The following is a 23,954-nucleotide window of genomic DNA, read 5'->3' on the forward strand; positions in this document are numbered from 1 at the left end:
AAACATTTGAGATGAGGAGGGAGGGCAGACCAAAGCTCATACAGCATCCTCAGCCTGCCACAAAGCGTATTGTATCATGGCAAAGGACAACCAGCACTCAGCAGCAGCAGCAGCAGTAGCAGCAGAGAAACACAAGCTGCCACACAGCACCTATGCAAGCCACACTTTGTTCAGGAAGCCTAAAATGATGGTCCCCTGATCAGGAGACCCAAAGATGGAGCAGCGTTGGAAAGGCGTCGGGTTGGTAAGCCACTGGCGACATCATATGCAACAAAACACATGCATATCCTGAGAAAACACACCTTCCCGGGCAGAGGAAGGGCTTTTTGCTTCTGGAGACACCTCAAGGACCTCTTTTACACCTTTCTCATGCAGGGCCCCTGCCAGGGCACTCTCTCCAGGAACTATCTGGGCCCCATCTTGGCCCTCACTGAGGCCCTGGGGTTGGTCTGAGGACTTAGCAGCCCCACACTCTTTCCCAGGAAGAGCAGCAGGTTTCTTTTCCTCAGCTAGTGGACACTCTAGTGTTTCTTCTTCTTCGGGATGAAAAAGATGTTGACATCATGACCACAGACCAACACACAGAAGGACAGACATATTATTCCAGAAACACTTTCAGCTCCACTACAATGACCTCACCGGGACCTCAGGTCTGTTTTCTTTTACCATTTGGAGGATCAATTGACAGTCAAATGCAACATACATTACAAACTGGTTGGAAAATTATGATGTATAATCTGCTAATAGTGATGCCTTTAAAGTCTCATTAAAAGGCTATTTATTTTAAAACTTGAGAGCTGAAAGGGTTTTATCGATTGATTACCCTTTAGTGAAAATGGCAGTAAGTTGCACACATGTGGAAAGCTGGTTGGAAATAAGAGATGGTGCTGCAAGGTAACAGATGGTTATGAAATGATAGATGTATTGATGCACTGGAAGAGAGCCTTTAAATTTGTTAGACATGTGCTGTTTTCTCCAATGCAGGAAGCCTCTACATAAGAATTCCTCATTGCTTTAAGACATGAGAAGTTTGCTAAAGAATCCTGGGAATGAAAAAGACCCCAACCAATTACCTAAACAGCTTATCACAAAGTCCCTCAAGATCGTTTAAAACATTGTTTAGTATTTTCAAAATATATACACCTATGTTGTCTTCACTGAGTTATATGATGCCTGATGAAAAAAAAATTTCAGAAAGTAAGTAAAATATTTTGAAAGGCAAAGGTCAAGGTAAACTTTCAATCTTATTATTTATAAAAGTCTTCTCTGGGCACAATTGTTCTAATATTGTTTAACCCTCTGAAATATCAGTAATATATTTCATGTAGAGTTCTCTTTGACACTAAAAAATCTGAATACAAGGGATTAAAACCTTATTTTTACAATTTAAAATGCAGTTACTAATGAAAAGTAATTGAATGACAACCGAGTTATGAAACTATCTCCCTCAAAAGATATATATCACATGGGGAAATACCAGCATTAAAAATGTAAACAACACATTTATAAAGGTCATGAATTACTTTTCTAATTTGTTTTTAATTTACACTTTGAATTCCAGTTAAAAATAAAGAAATCTCATCTCATCCTCCAAAGAATTGCAGGGGAATATAAGCTGTTTTATAGTGCTACAAATGGAAGATTCTTATGAAATTGCTATGAATCAATTGTATATTGTTTAAATGGCCCTGTGGGGAGAGACTACAGATAAAAAAAAAAAGGAACATCCTTTTTGAAGAAAAATTAATACCCTGGGAGTGCAGAGAATGACTTCATTTATCTTTTTCACAGTTAGCACCCAGACACTTCCATTTTAGTAATTAAATTTTGTGAGTAACATTTAAAAAATTCTAATTATAGCTTAGTGTTAAGGAATTTTTTAATGCATAGATTTTATTACAGTTAAAAGAATGTTAATATAGCTGCTTTACTAATGGCATCTTACTGGATAAAGTCTAATCAAATTAATAAAAAAGTTTTCAACTCCATGTAACTATTTAGGTTCAATTTCTTCATTTTTATAAATGATTTTTATTTTTACTACATTGCTGCCTTATTTAAAAAAAAATCCATATTTTCCTTAAATGTTTTAAGTTCACCCTGTTGAAAGAGGTTGGTCTTATTCAATGTGGGTTAAATTTATCACAGTGCCTAAGTCACTGGAGATCTTTGTCTTCAAAATGACCCTTGAAGAAACTACAGGAATGAAGTTGAAAAGAATTTTCATAACACTATCTTCCATTACATTAAATATTGTTTCATAGGAAAATAAACTCTTCTGTAGTTGAATAAGTTATTTTCTCCATTTGAAAATAACCTCTTCACCCAAGCAAAACTATTTTTAGCTGTACTTTTTCTTTCCTTACAAAACTACTAGTTAGAATGAGACAAATAGCAACCCATGGTCCACTTATTTTATCCTTGCCATTGCTGATTATACACTAGGGTCTCCCAGCTTTATGAGACTGTAAGGTCAAAGGCTTTGAATCATGTCCTTCCTTTGAGTTCAGCTCTGTTGAGCCAAGATTTAGTCACCTGGGGGAGCCTCTGTAGTTTCTACAGATAAGTAAATGAAATGAGGAAATAAATACTTTTCATAACGTTTAGTCAGCTCTAAACAGATTCTTTAATCTTTCTCTCTTAAAAAGAGCGATCATATTAACAAAGCATTAAAAAGAAGGCTGAGCCTCTTTAAGCCTATCAATATTATATATCCAAAGAGGAAAATTGCAATAGTGAGGGTCAACTTCTTTGGTTTAGGTAATTCTTTTCCAACTGACTTATTTGTGAGAAACAAAAAGAAGTCATTCTTTTCCTTTTCGCCTCTTTCTGTCTCTCTGCATCTTCTTAGAAGTAATGATATAAAAAGGGATAATGCTTACCTGCCTCAACTGATGCTTCTTTTATATACATTTAGAGGCCTTTGAATGGATATGACTTATATAGGGACTTCACTTTCATATGGAAAAAACAGTCTCCCCTTCCACCCTCCACAGGATGAGGCACACTGAACATGATGTGAGTGGACGGAGCGGAGCTGCAGGCTGGGGAGGAGGAGCAAACGGGGACCATGCTCGGTTCACCTTTCTCCTGGCCTAAGTAGGCCTCTGCACTAGAGGCAGTCCATTCTGAGCTGAACAAAGGATGCTCATAGTACTCCTCATCGGAATTGTAAGGGTCATCATCAGGCACAGACACTGAGATGGAGGGGGCTAGGAGTCTACGCCTCTCCCCGCTGGTGGCAGGTTCATGGCTGGGGAACCTGTGTAGAGGACCCACTTGATCCTCAGCCCCTTCATCTACAAACAGACACACAGGAAGAAACTGCAGGGAGAACTGGACAAGACAGACACAAGATCAGACAGACGAGAGAGACATCTGCGGGAGACACAGAGGACTAGGGAAGCAGCACAGCAGGATGGGGAGTGAGCAGGACTGAGCTTATGAAGGATGGGAGAGAGTGGGTGGTGCATGCTTCAGTGACCGCTGCATTTAAACTATCCTCGGAGTAGTTTTGCCATTGGTCTAAGTGAATCGAAAGCACTGATGCCCTGCTGCAAAGTAGAAGTTATCTGCACATTCTTCTCGCACAAGTCAGAATAACCAAGGAAACATTGGAATAGAAACAAAGCGTTGCAAAACCAATACAGTCATTAGAAGAGATCAAATCTTCTCATTCTTATGTCAATATAAATATATAAAGGAAAAAAGGCGTTAGATTATCAGGACTATATGACTATGGGGGGAAAACAGTCCCTGATTTGAAACACAACTTTAATGATCTAGGATGTACAAGTAAATAGCATTTGGTTAATTTATTTTTTAGTTAATGACTATAATCGGAAAGTGATTCTTAATTTTAATTCTGTTAAGAATAATTTAAAAGCATTTTCTTCTCTTTCCTGTCTTCATAAGGAGAAAGGGGTCAGCATACTCTTTCCTAGTGCGCTAAGGCTCGGGCAATAACCAGAAGTATCATTACAAATACTGATTCTCATCTGCATGACTGGGGAAGTACAATACATCGTTTCAAGAGAGTCCCTAGTGTTATAAACTTGTTTCCTTATGTTTTGATTCTCTTTGAAAGCTTAATACAGATATGATTAGCCGAGAATTTCTAGGGTTGGCTTCAGATTCATCAAGACTTAATTCCATGCATTTTCCTTTTGACCACTGGCTTTTGGCTGTTTTTGTATTTCAAATCTCTTATTGCATATTTCTTACTGAAATTCTAAAGGAACTGCTTCAATTTCTGTCATTTCCTGTGTCTTGGCTTGATAATTTGGATTATTTAAATGTATTCACTTAAATTTACAATTACAGATCAGTTTGCTTAGCATTTGGACTCTTGTAGAATTCAATGAGCTTTAAGGACCATGAAAACAAATACTATTTAGCTTCTGACATGATGCAAACAGGATATCTCAGGCTTACTTGGCAGTTTGCCAAATTGGCTAATCACTATTTACTTTTATCTAGAAATAATTTTAAAATTTCATAACCCTCAGTAATAAAAATGTCTTCATTATCTATGTAGCTTTTAATTCCATCAGAATTTAAGCAGGCAGAGTTAGAGCATTAATTTGCAAGTACACTATATTTTTAGGACAGTAACTTATTTTCAGCAACCAAGTGCTGACAACTGGAAATAAAATAAGCCTGAAATCATAAGAATACTAAAATAAAACTCTGTGGAAAGAATACTTTCAATCTTTTAAACACATTTTTTACTGATTATTCCATGGAAGTTCATTCTAGATGGATGTTTGGAACTTTATCAGCCATGATACTTGTTACATCATGGGAAAGCAGAAGCCTAAAGTGATGTTTGATATTATTATTTCAATTCTGCACGTTTTCTCAGCTGAGCAGATAATTGTCCAAGATCTGGCCTACAACACTGATTGAATCATGGCCCTGGACTTGTCACATATCCCAGCCATTCATATTTCCCCAGAGGCTCTCTGAGACTATAAACTCCTCATGTGTACACACTACTACTAAAATGTCTAATATGTTCAACAACTTTCATGAATAATAAATAAGTAAAAAGAGGATATTGGTCTCTCTGCTTGTCAGTATTTATTTTCTGGGATGCAGAGAAGGGTACGGTAGAAAATTAAAGCACTGAAAACCGGATGCTTGTAGTTAGAGCAATGCTGATTGGATATTTTAACTTTTAAAGATTCTCGCCTCCTCTTTCTTGTCATCACTGCTCTTTTTATAAGGACCCCATGTAAGAACATCCTGAGGTCTTACTCCAGATCTGTAACATCCCCATAGAAGCAGTATTTTCTATTTTGAAAACTTTTATCAGAGAACAACAAAAACATCAATCGAAGCTTTAAGGACTCCAGTGGAAAAGTAGCTTCTCTGTAGTGTTTGTTCCTGAGCCAAGACAACTTGGAAAGGCAAGTTCTCTACAGGCTATCTGTGCTATCTGTTTAGGACCTGTGAATAAAATCCAGCTACAATACAAGTTCCAGAGATAAGCCAGGAAATTTCTGTTTGGGGAGCTAGGGAAGTCTGGTCTTCTGGTGATAATGATAGAAGACATCAGATTCTCATTTGTTGATAAGTTGTGTGTGACAGGTACTTTGAGGTCACAACCAATGGGGGTGAGATACAAAATGATTATAAACAAGTGGAATACTTACTTGATGGTGGTTTTAGAAAAAGGACATTGTATAGTAGCTTGAGATAAAAGAAAAACCTTCCCATTTGAAGATAATTTAGTTCCAAAGTCCCATAGTTAAGAAACTTGGCAAGAGATAGCCTTAGAGATATAGTACAATTGTGGGTTGCAGGATTTAGATATGAATTCTGGATAAGCCACTCAGCCAGACATAAGCCATGACATCCTTGGCAAAAATAAAAGTAGAAAATCATATAGCTGGGAGAATTAAATTAGATATTTGTGAAAGTACCAAGCACAGTATTTAACTCCATGTATGTTAGCGTTTGTGTCTTAAGTGTACTGAGACACATTTTCACCTCTATTTGCTCTTTCTCTTCATTTGACACATCACAGAGTTAAGAGATTTATAAAAACTTAAATTTACTTCATAAGTAATTGTTTTTGCTGTTTAAGGTAAGAATTGAATGTACTCATCCCTTTACTATCAGTAGGCATACTTTGGGGGATTTTATTTTTCCTCAAAATATACTGTTTCATTTAATAATGTGGTATGTAAAAGAACAGGGTGACTTTGTGAACCTTAGTCTTTTACATAGCTCTATTGCATAACTCTAATCTTTAGAAAGGAAGCTTATCTGCCTTCAGTGGAAGAATAATTTTTTCTTAGTTTGAAGACCTTTTTAAAAAAATTTAAATTTAAAATTTAAATTAAAAAAAGCATTTGAAAATTTATATTGGGTTAAAGTAATGTTCGCCACCCCAAAACCCAGCCTTGGTTTGTCAGCCCCCTTTTGTACAAATGAGTAGACACTGTTACAAGAGACTACACCTCACGGGGTACCAGTGACTCCAATTTTTGCCTGTGGGGGCATCGCAGCTTCTATCTCACGGCCGTGGCTAGAGGCAGCTGGCCCTTCTTACGCCATTCTCCGCCATGTCTAGGCACTCTCCATCCTGCGAGCTTTGGGTTAAGGACTTCTCCATTTGCTGTTACCACTGCCTCTGAAGGTTCTTGGAGGGAAACTGCCCTCAGATCAGCAATTATTATGTTGTCACATTTATGACAACAAGAAAGCACCACCCTAGCAACCTCGGAGGGCAGAAGGATCCCTTGTTCTGTTTCCCTATGGTTTCACTGTGCTGGCATGGTCTTCCAAATTCTAACAGCTCAGCCCTAAGGACAACTACTGTGGTTAGGTCACAAAGAAAACGGGAGGTTCATTTGAAAACATGATAACTGATATAGTCTTGAACAACTGTACCCCAGTCTCCTTTTAAGTGTGCTACTTGTTGATTTTTTTTTCACCAGTATCCCTTGTAAGTTATTCCCCAGAATAAGTATATGTTCTGGGAATTATTAATATTATATCAATTATAATAAATATTTATAAATGTTGGTGATTAACATTTTAAATTCTTTTCAGTGGAAACTTTCATATGGTTGAGACCAGATATCTTTCATGCCTTTCCCCTTGAGAAAGCTTTAAAAATGTTTGATAATGAATAAAAAGTTAATGTATTCTCAAAATTATTGAATTACTCAATTTAATCAAAGAATTCTCTTCCATTTGTATAAAAAAAATCTGACTATGGCGATCATTGTACCCTTAAAGTTCCTTTGAGAGTGTGTCAAGGGTGGGGGGATAATCCCCTAGACAAGGCAAAAAACCCCTTCCCCAATTCCATTTCTAGCAGACCTGCTATGAGTAGTACTTTAATGGAAGTGAGACTGGATTTTTATTAATTAACCAGACTAAAAAACTGAGCAGTTCAATCCTATCTTGTGTCTGGCCACTCTATTTTCTTATAAAACTAAACTATTTTTAAAAAGCTAATATTTGTTGCACATAGCTTACATGTGATTTAAAATAAAAGGCAGTACTTTGATGGTTGAGACCAGATATCTTTCTCACAAACAAGATGAGAAAATTATCTATTTTTTAAATTAATGAGGTAGACTTTATAAAATATATATGTATATTTTTCATGTAACTCAAGAGATATTTAGACATTTGAAAGCAAATAATCAGGCTTTCTTATGATTTAATGCCTTTTTGTAAAAAAAAAAGAAAGTTAGGTTTGAAAATAATTTTGATTTTTTTTTTCAATAGAAAGTAAGATGCGATATCCCTGAATACACAGAAATGGCTTGGAGAAGCATTTCTGAGTGGTAGGGAAAGCTGAGACCTGAGTAACCAAAATGTGGAGGTGATTCTGTATTTTAGTCATTTACTTTTCCTTACAGCCATGATACCGCCCTCCAGAAAGCAGGCTGGGGGAACTCCCAGGCGGATGGGAGGAACCCGCTCCTTTGTCTGTTTCAATTCCCACAGAGAAGGAAAAGAGTCAATAACTTGACCTGGAACAGACTTTGGGGTAGGGCAACTCTCCTTCTGGGTCAGGAGGATTCTCTGACACTTGTATGGCTTTAAGTGGGAACTCAAAAACATTTTCAGTGACCTGAGAGAATACAATTGTCACGTAAGGCTCCCCACTGCATTTGGGATGAGTTTCAAACCCCTGACCTTGCATGGCTTCTGTCTGTCTACTCTCTCTTTCCCTTGCTCCTCTCTCTCCTTGCACTAGATGATAAACATAGACCTCCTTCCTAGAACACTGTATCTTTTTACCCACCTGAATGCTTTGTGACCAAAAATAATAAAAAGTCACGTAGCAGAGTTAACAATATGTAGGTCAGTAGTTTGTCTTTTTTTGCATTTAGGAAATCCAAGAATATTTTAAAGAACTGAATTACAAATTATATAAAGACAAGTCTTCTGTGATCCATGTTATTCACTTTTTTTAAACATAGTAATATGGTCTCTGAAGTGACAACGAAGGGGGAGATAAATGAATAAAAGAAAATAGTTTTAAAATTCATGTATATATATATATATATATATATATATATATATATATATATACTTTTTAAGTACTAACTTTCCTGAAGTTCTCTTATTTCCTTGTAAATCTCCTCATAGCAAATGTGAAAATGTCTCATTTTCCCAAGGACCTTTGGCTTTTATTAAAAATTAGGATCATTTGTCTCAAACTGCTGGTTGACAATTAGAATCATTTGCTTGTCCACTCAATAAATAATTGTCAAACACTTAAAAAAATAAAATTCTGGTTTTAGCTGATGGAAACTAAAAACAAACCACCATTGTCTCTCTGGCTTAGATCAGTGAACTTTGGTGTATCATTTTGAGAGTTACAGGAGAAGGCAGAGGAGAACCAAGTCTGCATTGTTGCTTAATAAAATCTACTGCCTTTCATCTGGGATTCTGAATGGATATCCTTCACAAGCATCCCTCTGTTCTATCAATGGACACTAGAAAGCTGACATGGTGCTCCTTGCTGAGCAAGTGCATAAATATATTCATGGACAGTAACAGGTCTCAGCAGGAACAGAGCCATGGTCACAGCATCTAGTTCCCTAGGCTCAATATCGCTCATTCATTAAGTTTTTCACTTATTCATTAATATTTATTGAAAGTGTGCTGCAGGACAGGCCCTGGGGAAGGTCTTGGCAATATAGTGGTGAACAAAGCAGACATAATTTCTAACACGTCCATAAGGAAGTGCTGACCTCATCGGTAAACATAACTTCTACTATAAGGGGAATGATAGTTATTTTAATTGTTGTTCAGTCACTTGCAAGATGAGATTGTATCTGCTCTATCGAAGCCAGCTACTAGAAGTAAACTGGTTCTCCACAGTCATTCTAGCGATGCAAACACAAAGTTATCTTTGCCTCCATCCAACAGATTTCCCCTCTTTTGTATGTCATATTCTTCTGCTGACTTTATAGAGAAAAGTGATTATATATTTATTTAAGGTCTTAGTTTCTTCTGGATTATTTGAAACAGGCAGCTCCGAAGCTGAGTGACAGACGGAGCAGTACTGAAGTCTGAGTATTATGGACTGAAGTTAGTTACTATTGACCCTTTTAGAGAAGACAGATCTGCAAGATGAAGGCCTTACCTTCCTCCACGGTGACTGTCTGTTCTGAGGCTGGCGATGGGGGTGGAGAAGGGGGCAGATTAGCTGTCTCTTCAGCTGCTACAGATCAAACAGTGGAGAAATGGACAGAACAATTAATCCTATAAGAACAGTAGATGTGCAGGCAGAGCTCTTCCATCTGTAAAAAGACCTCTCTAACTCAGGGAGAGACTCAGTCATAATCTACATTTGACTTATTTTAAAGCCAATTACCTGATCTATATTCAGATGAGTCAGTACCATATTTATGTGTTTGGTACTGGGGCTTGAACTCAGAGGCACTCTACCTCTGATCTACAACCCCAGTCTTATTTTGAAATAGGGTCTCACTAAGTTATTGAGGGTCTAACTAAGTTGTTGAGGTTGATCAAACCTGCGATCCTCTTGTCGCAGCCTTCAAAGTACTGGGAAGATAGGTGTGCACCACCATGCCCTGCTTTATATATTTTTGATAATCTAAAGCCATACCTGGGAAGACACTTACCTTCTTTGTGGCCCCTCCTATAAAGGTAAGGAATTTCAAAAGGCCAGTGACTAAGGCTATTTTAAAGATTACATAAATTGCAATTTCATAGAGCATTTGATAGAGACAGTTTAGGAATGACAGGTGACCCTTTTAGTTCCTCGACTCTGTGGGGTTTGCATAGTAAGTCTAAAAAATTCAAACTTAATAACTGGTTTTTATTGAAAAGAAATGAACAATAGACTGAAGAAAATGTTTTATGTTAGATAATTTTCCTGCTTTAAGAGAGAAAACAGTCCTACATAATCAAAATACTCAGTATTAAAAATACCAAGTATAACAACTTATTCTGGGAGAGTGAATTATTTTCTTTAAAGGAGAACTTATCAGGAAATAAAAGATTCAAGATGGTCAGCATTTTATATGTGATACAGTCAATGATGATTTTATTTATTTATTTATTTATTTATTTATTTATTTATTTATTATTTTAGTGGTACTGGGGATGGAGCCAGGGGCCTTCTACCTCCAGGCTACATTCCCAGACCTATTTTATATTTTATTTGGAAACAGGGTCTCTTAAGCCAGCAGAGGTTGGCTTTGAACCTGCGCGATCCTCCTGTCTCAGCCTCCCAAGTGCGGGGATTACAAGCGTGCGCCACCATGCCCGGCTCACAGATGCTTCTAATAAAGCTTTGGTTTGGGTTTGTGTAGTCAGTTTAGGGAAAACTGAACAATCCTATAATATAGATCATCATATACAGAAACCCATAAAGGGAAATAATTATTTCTAATTGAAGTTTTAGTACCTTTTTTCCTATATGTGTGTATGTGTGGGGAGGTATAAAATCCTATGAGGAGCTAGAAAATAAAAAAAATTGAGGGCCACTTGGGGGAATATCCAACTGTAAGTTTAGCACCCTAAAAATTCCCCAAATACCAAAATGAGCCTGTTGAGAAGGGTAAAATAAGGTTCCTAGAATATCTTAGTACATGTGTCGGATGTGTGCATAGTTGAGGATGAAGAGCAGATAAACCCATCTTCTGAACATGACAGCTTTCTGCTGTGACCAGGGCGGAAGGCTCTTGTCATTTACCTAAAGGCAGAGCCGCAGGATGGTCTTTGTGCTGAACTTCTTTCTCTTTTTCGCCTTTCAGGACCGCGACAGCCTCAGCCGTGACCACTTGAACTATCCTTGCGGACACCTCCTCTGTAATGAACAGCAACAGAAGAGGGGTGATGAGGGCAAAGCAGGAAAAGGAGCCGAACGGTATAGTGGGTTAGGATTCATTTTTGCTCTTTGCTCCCCCCAAAAAATTACAATATAATTTTTAAAATTGTAGCATTCCTTCTCTCTCTCTCTCTCTCTCTCTCTCTCTCTCTCTCTCTCTCTGACATTTTTGGATCTAAGTAAAATGAATATAAAACTAAAGGAACTAAAGGGACATAATCGCTTAATTTGTATGGCACTTTAATTTTATAAAGTTCTTTATGTAAATGGCAACAATTTAATTTCTTTGTATCTCATAAATTCAAAGGAAAATGGGATTTATTTGAATTTAACTTAAAGTGTTTTATAGTTTCTGTACACTATTCTAGGAAATATCATTCAAATAAATGTCTATGTGCCTTTGCAAAAATATCACCATTTCAAACCTAAAGAAAATGTCTCAAAATGTGTTTTTTTGTGATTAAATGGTCCAATGTAAATAAAAATTATGAAATACAGGAAAGACCACATTTTAATAAAATACATGGCAATGATACATCAGATGGCCCTTCCTTCCTTCTTTGGATTGAACCCAGGGGCATTCTACCTCTGAGCAATAATCTCAGTTATTTTTATTTTTGATTTTGAGACAGGGTCTCACTAAGTTACTGAAGCTGGCCTCCAACCTGCATCCTCCTATTTCAGCCTCCCAAGTACTGGGATTATAGGTGTGTGCCATCTGCACCCCACTCAACCAATCTTCTTCTAAAAAATACTACCTTTCTAGGTGGCAAATGTTTTATAGATCCTTAAGGACATATGATACATGATCATGAGTATAATGCTTGTATTTAAAAACAAAGAGATATAATTGAAATGATCATTCTGTGAGATTCTAAAATAATGAGTTTGGAGCCTGAAATGGTTTCAACCCGAGCATATCAAAGTTAATTTTATACAAAAAATATTAATTTGGAAAGAATAAGAAAATAGTGTTATACTTATCAACTAAAATGAAAGTAGCCTTTGAGATGAAAAATGTATTCTGGTTCAGAAGCTGGGCATGGTGGTGCATGCCTGTACTGTCAGTACTTGGAAGGCTGAGATAGGAGAATTATAGATTTGAGGACAACCTCAGCACCTTAGTGAGACTTTCAGCAACCTAATAAGACACTGTTTCCAACCCTCCCCCCCAAAATAGAAAGAGCTGAGGGTATAGATTGGAGGTAGAATGCTCCTGGGTTCAGTCTCTAGTACCACACATACACATATGTATGTATGTATGTATGTATGTATGTATGTATATGTATTCTAGTTTAGAAACAAATTATACAGAATTTAACTTTTTACCATCTCTATGCAATCATCTATCATACAAAGAAACTCATTTACAGTCCTAGTAAAATCAGATTGTATAAGATAAGGGTGTGGTGAGAGCTGCTCTCATAATTTGGTCAATATATTATAATAAACTCTTTATTGACATTTTCTTATGACACATAATCCAAATTTTCATATTCACAAGCAGGTTTGGGGAGATCTGCCCATTTACACCTGCTGGCTCATTCAGATTCCTCCCATTCTGTAGAGGCTTCCTCCCGCCACTCAGGGTGATGGAGATGAAGCAGAACTGGGCTTCTGGGGGCAGCAACCTGCTGCACGGAATGTATCTGAATTTTAGAAACTAGATTAAGCAGAGGGCGTGGTAGTGCGCGCTTGTAATCCCCGTGCTTGGGAGGCGGAGACAGGAGGATCGGGCAGGTTCGAAGCCCCTCTCCGGCTTAAGAGACCCTGTTTCCAAATAAAATATAAAATAGGTCTGGGAGTGTAGCCCGGAGGTAAAAGGGTTCCATCCCCAGTACCACCAAAAAAAAAAATAAAAGAAAACAAAACTAGATTAACCAAAATTTCCTATATATCTATATATGTTTAACATGCTGATATTTATTAGTCACTTTTTCCTCTGTGTGTGTGTGTGTGTGTGTGTGTGTGTGTGTATGTGTGTGTATATATATATATATATATATATATATATAAAATTATTTTTGTGTGTGGTACTGGGGATGGAACCCAAGAGTATTCTACCTCTGAGCCCCATCCCCAGACTTATTTTTTATTCTTTATTTTGAAACAGGTTCTCACTAAGTAGCTGAGGCCATCTTCAAACTGCAATCCTCTAGTTTCTGCCTCTCGAATGCTGGGTTAGTGCTTGCTATTTGCCAAACACTCTGCTAAGGAGTTTGCCCTCATCATCTTAATATATCCTCCCTCCCTCCCTTCCTTCCTTCCTCCTTCCCTCCCTCCCTTCCACTCTCCCTTCCTTCCTTCCTCCCTCCCTCCCTCCCTCCCTCCCTCCCTTCCTCTCTCCCTTCCTTCCTTCTTCTATTAACTATTCCTGTATTGCTGATGAAGAAACAGTGGGTAAAGAGGTTACACTGGAGAAGATGAATGTTTGGTTTTTAAAAAATACTGTCTTATTAGCATTTTTGTTTGATTTTAGCAAATAGAAGTTTTCACTGTTTCTTAACATTAACAATCACTAATGGGTCCTGAGGAAGATAAACTGCTGTTATTCTGCGAGGGGGGCGTAGGGCGGCAGCCTGTGTGTTGTCCTGGGCCAGACTGCTGGGCAATTTTCCTCAACATCCCCTGGAAGGATGGGCCCTAAGGTGACATTTATTGCCCCCAGTGCGAAAGAATACTGGAGAAAGGGCTATATAAGATTAAATGGATTTCTAAGACAGCACTTAGATTTCTACATTACAAAAAGAATTATTTTAGGTTTTGAGAGCTGTCAGAGATGTTAGTTTTCAGTGCAATTCAGGTATTTAAATATCAACAGAAGTTGGTCATGGTGGCGCACGCTTGTACTCCCAGTATGTGGGAGGCTGAGAGATAAGAGGATCGCGGTTAGTGGACAGCCTCAGCCACTTAGTGAGGTCCTCTGCAACTTAGTGAGGCCCTGTTTCAAAATAAAGAATAAAAGATAGGGCTGGGGTTGTAGCTCGGGGGTAGAATGCTCCTGGGTTCAACCTCCAGTTCAAAAAAAAAAAAAAAAAAAAGAAGAAGAAGAAAGAAAGGAAGAAGGAAGGAAAGAAAGAAAAAATAATCAATAGAGTGAGAGAGTTTCTTCTAGCAACCCAGATTTTTGTGGAAAATGGGGAATAATGGAGAGGTGAGGCAAGCACAGCAGAAGTTGGGAGATACATAGAACCCTGCCTGGTGTCTTCTGGATCATTCTAGCACCTTCTTTTTTTTTTTTTTGGTGGTGGTACTGGGGTTCCTGGAAGCCCTTCTACCTCCGGTTACACTCCCAGACCTCTTTTATATTTTTTATTTGGAAACAGGGTCTCTTAAGCCAGCGAGGCTGGCTCCGAACCAGTGCGATCCTCCTGTCTCCGCCTTCCAAGTGGGGGGGGGGATTACAAGCATGCACCACCACGCCCGGCTTCTAGCACCTTCTTATTAGCACTTATACTAACCTGAGTATCTTCCTATGGCATTTAATCCATACTGTATGGAATTGTGATGGTACACCTGCTTTATCTCCCCTGCTACATACATAAAGTTCCCTAGCCAAGGACTCTATTCTTGAAGCTCCTCTCACTGAGTTCAGACTGGATGCTTCACATATTTTTTGAAAGAGCAAAAAACCAACAAACATAAAAGGTTTTATTTTTTATGTTTATGTAAATAATATACAAACTTGTTATTCTAATATTTTGACCAAATACACATGTTATTATAATTATTAATATAAACCCCACAACTTATCCCTTTTACTCTATTACAGTTTAGGAATTTGATGTATTTTAGGGCAGTATTCCTTAAATTGGTGTCCTTGAGTACTTGCTTACTTAGGTTGGGAAGGGAATCTAATAAAACTCATATAAATATATATTGACTTATAGGAACAGATGATTTATTCTCCACATCTTCAGGAACAGATTATACCTAAATAGTGGTACATTAGTTCAGTCTTTTTATCTAGGATTGTCTTTAGAATACAGTTTTAACATCATTTAAAATTTTTTCCAATACTGGGGATTGAACTCAGGGGCATTCTACCTCTGAGCTAAACCCCCACCCCAATTTTGTTTATTCTTTATTTTGAAACAGAAACAAGGTCTCACTAAGTTGGGGAGGGCCTCACTAAGTAGCTGAGGCTGGCTGTGAACCTGCGATCCTCCTGTCTCAGACCCTTAAGTACTGGGATTACAAGTGTGCGCTACCACGCCGGGCTTAGAATTCTTTTAAATGTTGAGGAGTAATAAAAGAAAAGAAAGGTGAGTTCAATTCATAAAGGAAGAAAGGGAACATTCATACAAGTATAGACCAAATAACATCATAAGGCTCTAAATAATTGTGTGTTGGGGGGGTTAGTTACTGGGGATCAAATCGAGGGGACCTCTACTACTGAACTCTTTATTTTTCCCCAAGCCCTTTTATTTTATATTTTGAGACAGGATCTCACTTAGTTTCCTAGTTTGGCCTCAACCTGTGCTCCACATCTGGCTTGTAAATGGGCTTTTAAAATAGTCTAAATAGAGACAAGTAAAGAGAGAATTGAATGATTACTTGTCTCCAGTCAGGATAGACATGTCCAACCTAAATAAAATGCAGTACATCTGCCAATATCACATTTTAATTGTGTGAGGTAATTTAGTTTCAGGAAAACAACATTGTTTATTTTAGATGAGAAATTGTAGGAAAATTAAATTTTATTGATTTTTGATCTGAAAGAAAACTAATTTCAAATGTTCTTGAGTTTTGCAGTTGAATAAGAGTTTTCAAATAAGCCAATTTTATTTTTGTGTAGATTAAAGCAATGTTGTGAGAAATATAATTTAATCCAATCTTGAAATAATTGGTAATTTTTAAAAAGAATTCAAAAGATTTTGAGACATGCTTAAGAATAATCTAACAGGCTATGTAGGAGTTCTTATTAACTTCATTGACATCTTCACATTTTTTTGAAGAATAAAATGATTAAATCTTTACGAATAGGAAATAATGTATTTCTACATCTAAATTTTATGGTGAATTCAGGAAGACAGTATAGGATTGTTCTGGGGATTTCCATTGGTCCAGGCAACTCGTAGTCTTCCTCTAATAGCAGATTATGGTGGTTGTCCCTGAAGAGCAAGAGATGGACTTCTCCCAACAGAGGCCTCATCAGTTGATTTCCTGGGTGGACTTTATCCTAATACCCTGGTTCCTGGGGCAGGAGCAAGTTCACTCAGGGTTTGGATAAGTTCAGGGAAGATTAGGGGTAAATGTGCCAAAGAAACCTTAAAGGCAAGAGGAGGCAGCCACAAAACCAGACCTAAAGACATGAAAACGTGGGATGTGGCTTAGTGGGTAGAGTGCTTGCCTAGAGCGCACAGGGCCCTGCGTGCAATATCCAGCAAAAGACACACACACACACACACACACACACACACACATAAATAAGTAAAATGTAAACAACATTATAAGGTATGTCTTAAAAGCTTTGTTCCATCCTATGTATATCTATTAAATGCATTCATCCCCCAATCAATGTATGGTATCTGCCAGTATCACATTTTAGTTGTGAGGAGTAATTCAGTTTCAGGAGAGTAATATTGCTGGTTTTAGATGGGAAATTACAGGAAATTAAAATTTTATTGGTTTTTAGCCATCCCAGCATTCGGGAGGCTGAGACTTGAGGATCGCAGTTCGCGGACAGCCTCAGCTACTTAGTGAGGCCTTCTGCAACTCAGTGAGACCCGGTTTCAAAATAAAGAATAAAAAATAGGGGGGGGGTGTAGCTCGGAGGTCAAATGCCCCTGAGTTCCACCCCCAGACCCGCAAAAAAAAAATGTTACTGGTTTTTATCTGAGAGAAATTTAATTTTAAAATGTGCTTGGGATTTGCAGTTGAGTAATATCTTACTAATAGGCTAATTTTTTTTTTTGAGCAGATTAAAACAATGTACCTTTACCTATTTAGGAGGGCAACTATCTTTTTAGTGGTTCACCCTAATAAAGTTACTCAAACTCATTGTATCTCAATGCCTCTCTCAAAAATGAAAATAATAATAGAACATGTCTCACAGGCTGATGTGGGGATTCAGTTACAAAATCATATAATAGATCTGGCACATCAAGGAGCTCAACTGAAAGACTTTCTGAAAGTTCTTCATTAAGATGTTTTTATTTTGCCCCGGTCATATGCTCTTTTTTACTTTAATGTTCCTACTTTCAAGAAAGAGCAACCATGATGTTTACCATGGTTCAGCCTCAGGAGGCTATTGTTGTGACTAATAGTGTTAAATCCACTATCAGTGATATTAATGGCTATGCTGATGACCAAGGGAAATATTTTCTCCAAGGAAAAGCTATGAAGGAAGTAGATACTGTCTTTTTTTTTTTATTTTCTGGCTTCATACCTACTTCTTTGGGCTACCATCTGCTCAAGATTCCTGCCAGCAAGTCCCATTTTGAGAACATCTTCCAGATGATGCTCCAAAAGGCTTGGGAACCCTGTTGACTCCAGAGGACAATGAGCAACAGGAAAAACTCTTGGACGTAAGAGATTATAATATGTTCCTCTCTTTACTGCTTACTTGGCTACCTCCTCCCATTCTCTTGTCTATTTTACTCTTTATTTCCTTCTAAACAAATTGTAAATTTATAAGCTTATAACATTTTTTTTTTTTTTTTGTGTGTGTGTGTGTGTGTGTGTGTGTGTGTGTGTGTGATACTGGGGGTGGAACGCAGGGACTTTCCACCTCTGGGCTATACTCCCAGAGCTATTTTCTACTTTATTTGGAAACAGGGTCTTACTACGTTGCTGAGAGCCTAAGTAGCTGAAGTTGGCTTCGAACCTGTGCAATCCTCCTGTCTCTGCCTCCCAAGCACTGGGATTATAAGTGTGCACCACCATGCCTGGCATAAGTTTATAAAATTTATAAATGTCTTTCTGTTCTACTCTTTCTTCTTCTAAATAAATTAAATATTTATAAATAGGACTTAGTTCTCAAGAAGATTAAAGATAACTGTATACTGTATGCAAGTTGGAGAATTATTTTTCATTATATATAATTGCTGGAAAACGTACATCCTCAGAGCTGAAAACTTACTCCATATTGTGATCTCATATTCTGGAGTTCATTTGTATGTATGTGATCTAATATTTGGAAACTATCTTTCTTTTAAATTTCTAAAAGTTTTTGGAAGTGGAAAATTTTTAGTTTACATAAGAAATTATTTTAGTAAAGGATTATGTATAATATTTCTATTTTCTCTGTTGTAAATATTAGGATTTCAGTTAATTAACTAACAAGAGTTTTCACATTGCAGTGATAACCTTATGACTAGTATTTGAATATTAACTTGTTACATGTATTCATATCTTATCATTAGTATCAATATGGTTTTATAAGTAATAAAAAATTATCTCATAAGCTGGCTATAAATTCATGTCATAGCAAAGAAAAGGTAAATGAAGAGTTGGAATTAATCTAGTAAGGGGATCTACCTACAAACAATTTAGAAAGAAAACATTGAAAGCAATTTTATTGAATCAAATTCATCTTATAACTTCTAAAAAGGTTATCAGTTATAGGCTGATATGAAATTAAATGAACTAATTATGCAATCTAGGGAGCAGTAATAAGTAATAAGTAATAGCATCATCATCACAAAGGTCAACATTTGTGGAGTCTGTCTTGAAGACTTACTCTGTGTAGCCAGAGATGGGGTCCGTATTCAGAAAAGAATATCAAAGTGGTCCTCATTAGATAAGTTAAATTTCAGAAATAAATATTTTTATTGATATGGGAAAATATGTTGATAAAAATGTATAGGAGGTAAATAGGTATAAGAACTAAATCTACTGTTAGCACCAAAAAGGTACCATACTAAGCTTCATACATTTCACTTAACTAATGAATAAATATTATATTGCTATACAAGGTTTATTACACAAGTTGCTACACTAAGCACTTTTATTTCTTGTTAAATGTTACTTATGCCACACATTAACACATATTCTAGATAAAAAAAAAACTGGAGAAATAATGGGTAGAAGCAACTTATTGTCTCCCTTAGAAATCACTTTGATTGATATCCACGTGGTTTCAATAGTTTACATGAGAGCAGGTTCTAGTGTCAGAAAGCCTGGGGTCAAATTAGTCTTGCTAACCTTCAGGTTCCTTGTCTTAGTGAAAATAAAAGTGTTTGTTATTCATCATTTGGTGTGATGTGACAGTTATAGGAAATAACATATGTTAAGTGTTCATTTAAATTGTATATCTGATTAACATAATATAGGTAATATCTAAAAGATTTTATCATTCGTTGGGATGAAATGTAATTTTTCCCAATGAATATCTCCTTTCTTGAATATCCAACCACAGCCTAAGAGACAATATATTGAGTTCCTGCCACTGCTTATTTAAACTAAGATGATGAATGAACATAACTTAAACTTTGCTCCTCGAATGTTGTGCTCTACTTTGCATTTTCATCCACTGCAGCCCTGTTTTTCTCAATGATGTTGATTCACAATGTACCACAATAATGCCCTTCCAGTCATGCTACTGATCATGTCAGATTTTGAAGATAGATTCAGGCCTTGTTTTTACCATGTATTTTTAGTTTAGTTGTTATTTTAATCTATCAATATTGCTTGTTTGGTTAACAATAACATCAATGGTGTTGAAACTTTTTCCAAAGCCCTGAAAAGTCTACCTTGTTTTTGACTGATACATGGCATTATTAGACCCAGAAATTTGTTTTTGAATGTGTACCCTTTGGGTTTTTATCTGGACCAGCTGCGATTACTTGAACATGTAAAGGTTTACCAATTAGACAGTGAACACAAAGCCCAGGCAAGTTGGCATTTGCCTGAGAACATATTTTTGTTGATTTCTTTTCTTTTCTTTTTGTTGATTTCTTTCAGGTTGTTAAGAGCAAGGTAAGAGACGCTGACAGTAAATGTAACTATATGGGTATAAAAGCCAGTAAATGTTTCTGCTTTTAAGAATCTCACACATTAATAATGCTATGTTAAAAAGAAATGACAAATAAGCCTACCGTACACTTGTGGAAAAGGAAAACAAAACAATTTAAGACAGAATGCTTCTGTCAAGAAAAGGTTTTTTCTCAGTAGGGTACAGAATGGTTGCCTGGGAAACCAATGCTAATTGCTGCTGCTGATGGAGACTAGTCAACAAGGAAAGCACTGTGCAGCTTGAAGCGCTCTGCTAAACAAGTACCCTAGATAAATTAATAAAAATAGGGAAAGAAAAGATCCCTCATTCTACTCTTTGCTTAATTTGGAGAGTAAATGGCTCCTCTGAAACTCTTTCCTGTAATCAGCTGGTGATGAAAGAAATTAAAAGAGCAGATTGAGGTTTTTTCCCCCATTTATTTGTTTCCCTGGCACCTTTGCATTAATTAAAGAGGCCAACATTGGCATATCCCACCCTGGGTAGGCTCCTTTGCCCGCCAGCTTATTCTTTTGAAAATTTTTTCCCTAAAGATTTAATGATTAAAAGAAGATACATTTAGCTTATAAGGGAAATGCATTTGAAATAAAGTTAGTTTATGAGGGATGAGGGCATTTAAGATAAAGAACAAGTTCAGATCCGGTATGTATTTAAATTTAAGTGAATTGATTTTGCACCTGCTATAGACAAGGAAGCTCCGCTTAGTCACTACAGCAGATACAACGATGAGTAAGACATGGTGTTCCTACACCTACGTTGTGTTTGAAGGTGAAGGCAATCTTGTGAAGGACATACTTTGTTTTTATTCCTTAAGGTAATCCATTAATGACCAAAGGTTTTTTACTGATACTTCCAAAGTCACTCGTATGGCACTTGTGAGAAATGCATTAGGAAACCAGTGGGCTAGGATTTCAAGGGAAGGGGTATAGGACAATCTCTCTCCTTTGTTCCCTGCCTCAACCTTTGTGTTCAAATTCACAATTTTATTTAGATAAGATCATAATATACTCAAGTGACATTTTTAGAGCTTTAATAAAACTGGCCTAGCATTTAAATTTAGTCAAGGAGGCAGATGTAATAATCTAATTACCAGTGGAATGATACAATAGGTTAAGGAAATTATATTATGGAGTCAAAAGTAATTAGAAAAGCATAAATCATAAATGGTGCCTACTAGGAAATTTTGCTTCTAAATTTAAAGACCCAGGTAGAAATAGAAAAAAATTATTTAAACTGAAGAAATACAGTAAGTGAAATTAGTAGCAATTTAGCTTTATGCTCATCATATTCAAGATTTTGGAGCTAGAGGTGCTGGGGGTTTCCAACATAGTAATGTATTTTTAATTTATATTGTTTTTGTAGCCCATACATTAAATATTTACTAGTTTTGGGATTATATTATTCATCTAGATTAACTGGATAATAATGACTTTCACAGGAAATAGAGCCCCCTGAAAATTTCAAATAGTTTTTGACTATGAATAAATTGAACACAATTATTTAGACTTTGCGTGTGTGAACACAGGGGCATTTTACCTCTGAGCTACACCCCTGATCCTATTTTACCTTATTTATGCAAAAAGAGAGTCTCACTAAGTTGCTGAGGGCCTTCCTAAGTTGTTGAAACTGGCCTTGAAACTGAGATCTTCCTGTCTCAGCCTCCCATGTATTGGGATCACAGGTGAGCACCACCACATTTAGCCCATTTAGATATTTTTAAAATGCCATGCTTTGCAGCTCATCGAAATCATTACAATTGTATTATTGCTCTTGGCAAAAAATTTAGATTATCTTCTCAGGACAGGAAACATCACATCATCAAATGATGATAACACTAAACATTATTAGAAACATTAATGAGAAGATGAAATATTGATAAAAGAAAGATACCTTGAATAAATAAACATGTTCAAAGAGAAACTGTGGGATAAACAAAATAGGTGTGTGTCTGCGCTATTAGTACACATGAGCTCTTAAAGCCTCAAGTATAGCCATGACTACTAGGAAAGAGGCTAAAGTATCTTAGGAAGAAACTCACATTTCTGTAGCTGAAAAACCGAAAAATGTTAGAGACAAAGGATATGATGGAAAAAATAGAAAAATATTCCAGGTTCTTCCAAGTGTCATTGGTATGAACTTATGAAATATAAGTTCTCTCTATATTGAGAATAGGCATTGCCAGTGACTTCTATAAATGCAGATTATTCTTCTAGAAGTAGCTGTGTTTGTTACAATGAAATGGTAAGAACCAACAGCTTAGCTAATATTGGTTTGCTCCATCTATCTTATTCCCTTATTCCCGTCATAACTTCCATCAGGTGTTTGGAAATCTTGTGACCTAAAGTCTGAATTTGAGAGGAGGGAAAAATTCCTGTTCCCAATACATCGCCCAAGTACATTCAATAAGCACATGAAGAGGCCAGTGTGGCCAGGCCTGGCTGCGCACGCTTGTAATCCCCGAGCTTGGGAGGCGGAGACAGGAGGATCGCGCAGGTTCGAAGCCAGTCTCGCTGGCTTAAGGAGACCCTGTTTCCAAATTTAAAAAAGTATAAAAATAGGTCGGGGAGTATAGCCTGGAGGTAGAAGGGTTTCCAGGAACCCCAGTACCACCACACAAAAAAAAAAAAAAAAGAAAAGAGGCCAATGTGGCTTCTGCATAATTAGTTTGCTTAAGCTTTCTGTCTTAACACATTTTCTGAGAATGAGTGTGCAAATCACCAAAACCACCAGCCTTCCATGCTTTCTTTTTAGCAAGCTTTACATGAACTACGAATGTTTTTAATAAGTGGTTGCCTATCTTCTATAATTGCTTATTTTACTTTGGCCACTGCAACTCTATAAAATACTGTCCACAAAGATCCTCTTTGTACCACCACCTGCAGAGACTTGGCAGACTTCAAATCACTTATAAAGAGACAGAGTAATTCTTTGTAATTCTCAAGTTATAACTGAGCACATATATCCAGAGAATCATTTTTTCAATAGTTTATGGGGGAAGGTACAATGAAATTATGTTAAGAAATCTTTAAAATGGAAATATTTATGTAAGAAGAAAATGAGAAGGATATTTAATCCATCCTTCTATTATTATTTAATATTGTAGGTAAATACAAGCTCAGCTGCTATATAACCTAAGGGAACACTTTATTGGTCAAGTTCAAAACAGGTAAAATTGATAATAATTAAAGACTTTTTGCTAGGAGCCATACTTAGAAAAATAAAGAAACTTGACATAATTATTTTTTCTCTATAATATACTTTGACTATGTCCACTCCCCCACTACCTCTCCACAAGATTATTTTTAAATGGGAAAGAAATGTAAAGCCCAATTTTATTTTGTACTTTGATACTTTTTTGATAGAAAAAAACAACAAAGACTTTGATAGGTTTTCTTTTTTGTTTCCTTATGCAAAAATTATTCTAGAATAAAGTTGATAATTATTGTCTTCCAGAATGATGAGACATCTCATGAAAAATACTATTAATTGAATTTATCTCCAACAATAAGATACAAAAGGTTCATTATATAAGAAAAATAAGAAACAGCAAGAGTAGCTTTAAAATTATCTTCATAAATTTGCAAACAACATAAGTCATACTTTAGAAAAGTATCCCTGAGAGATCTGTTGAAACAAAATTTCACATTAATGACTTTTAATTAA

The 23,954-nt window shown here is 36.6% G+C and overlaps 1 protein-coding gene across 29 annotated transcripts in view; it reads right to left on the reverse strand.

Moving 5' to 3' along the window:
* The window catches only part of MAP2 (microtubule associated protein 2), a gene marked incomplete at both ends in the record, with an annotated part of 81,346 nt that overhangs the window by 42,521 nt on the left and 14,871 nt on the right, over positions 1-23,954 (reverse strand). For 18 of the 29 annotated variants that reach the window (XM_080689878.1, XM_080689871.1, XM_080689877.1 and 15 more), the window contains 2 exons: positions 9,623-9,700; positions 11,201-11,314. In XM_080689878.1, the coding sequence (XP_080546004.1) occupies positions 9,623-9,700; positions 11,201-11,314 (192 nt within the window). Of the gene's footprint in view, positions 1-302; positions 537-9,622; positions 9,701-11,200; positions 11,315-23,954 lie in introns of all 29 variants that reach the window. The other 11 variants (XM_080689880.1, XM_080689879.1, XM_080689867.1 and 8 more) reach the window with 4 other exon arrangements.

The sequence above is a fragment of the Muscardinus avellanarius genome, assembly GCF_963383645.1.
Source record: "Muscardinus avellanarius genome assembly, chromosome: 2".
Taxonomy (NCBI): domain Eukaryota; kingdom Metazoa; phylum Chordata; class Mammalia; order Rodentia; family Gliridae; genus Muscardinus; species Muscardinus avellanarius.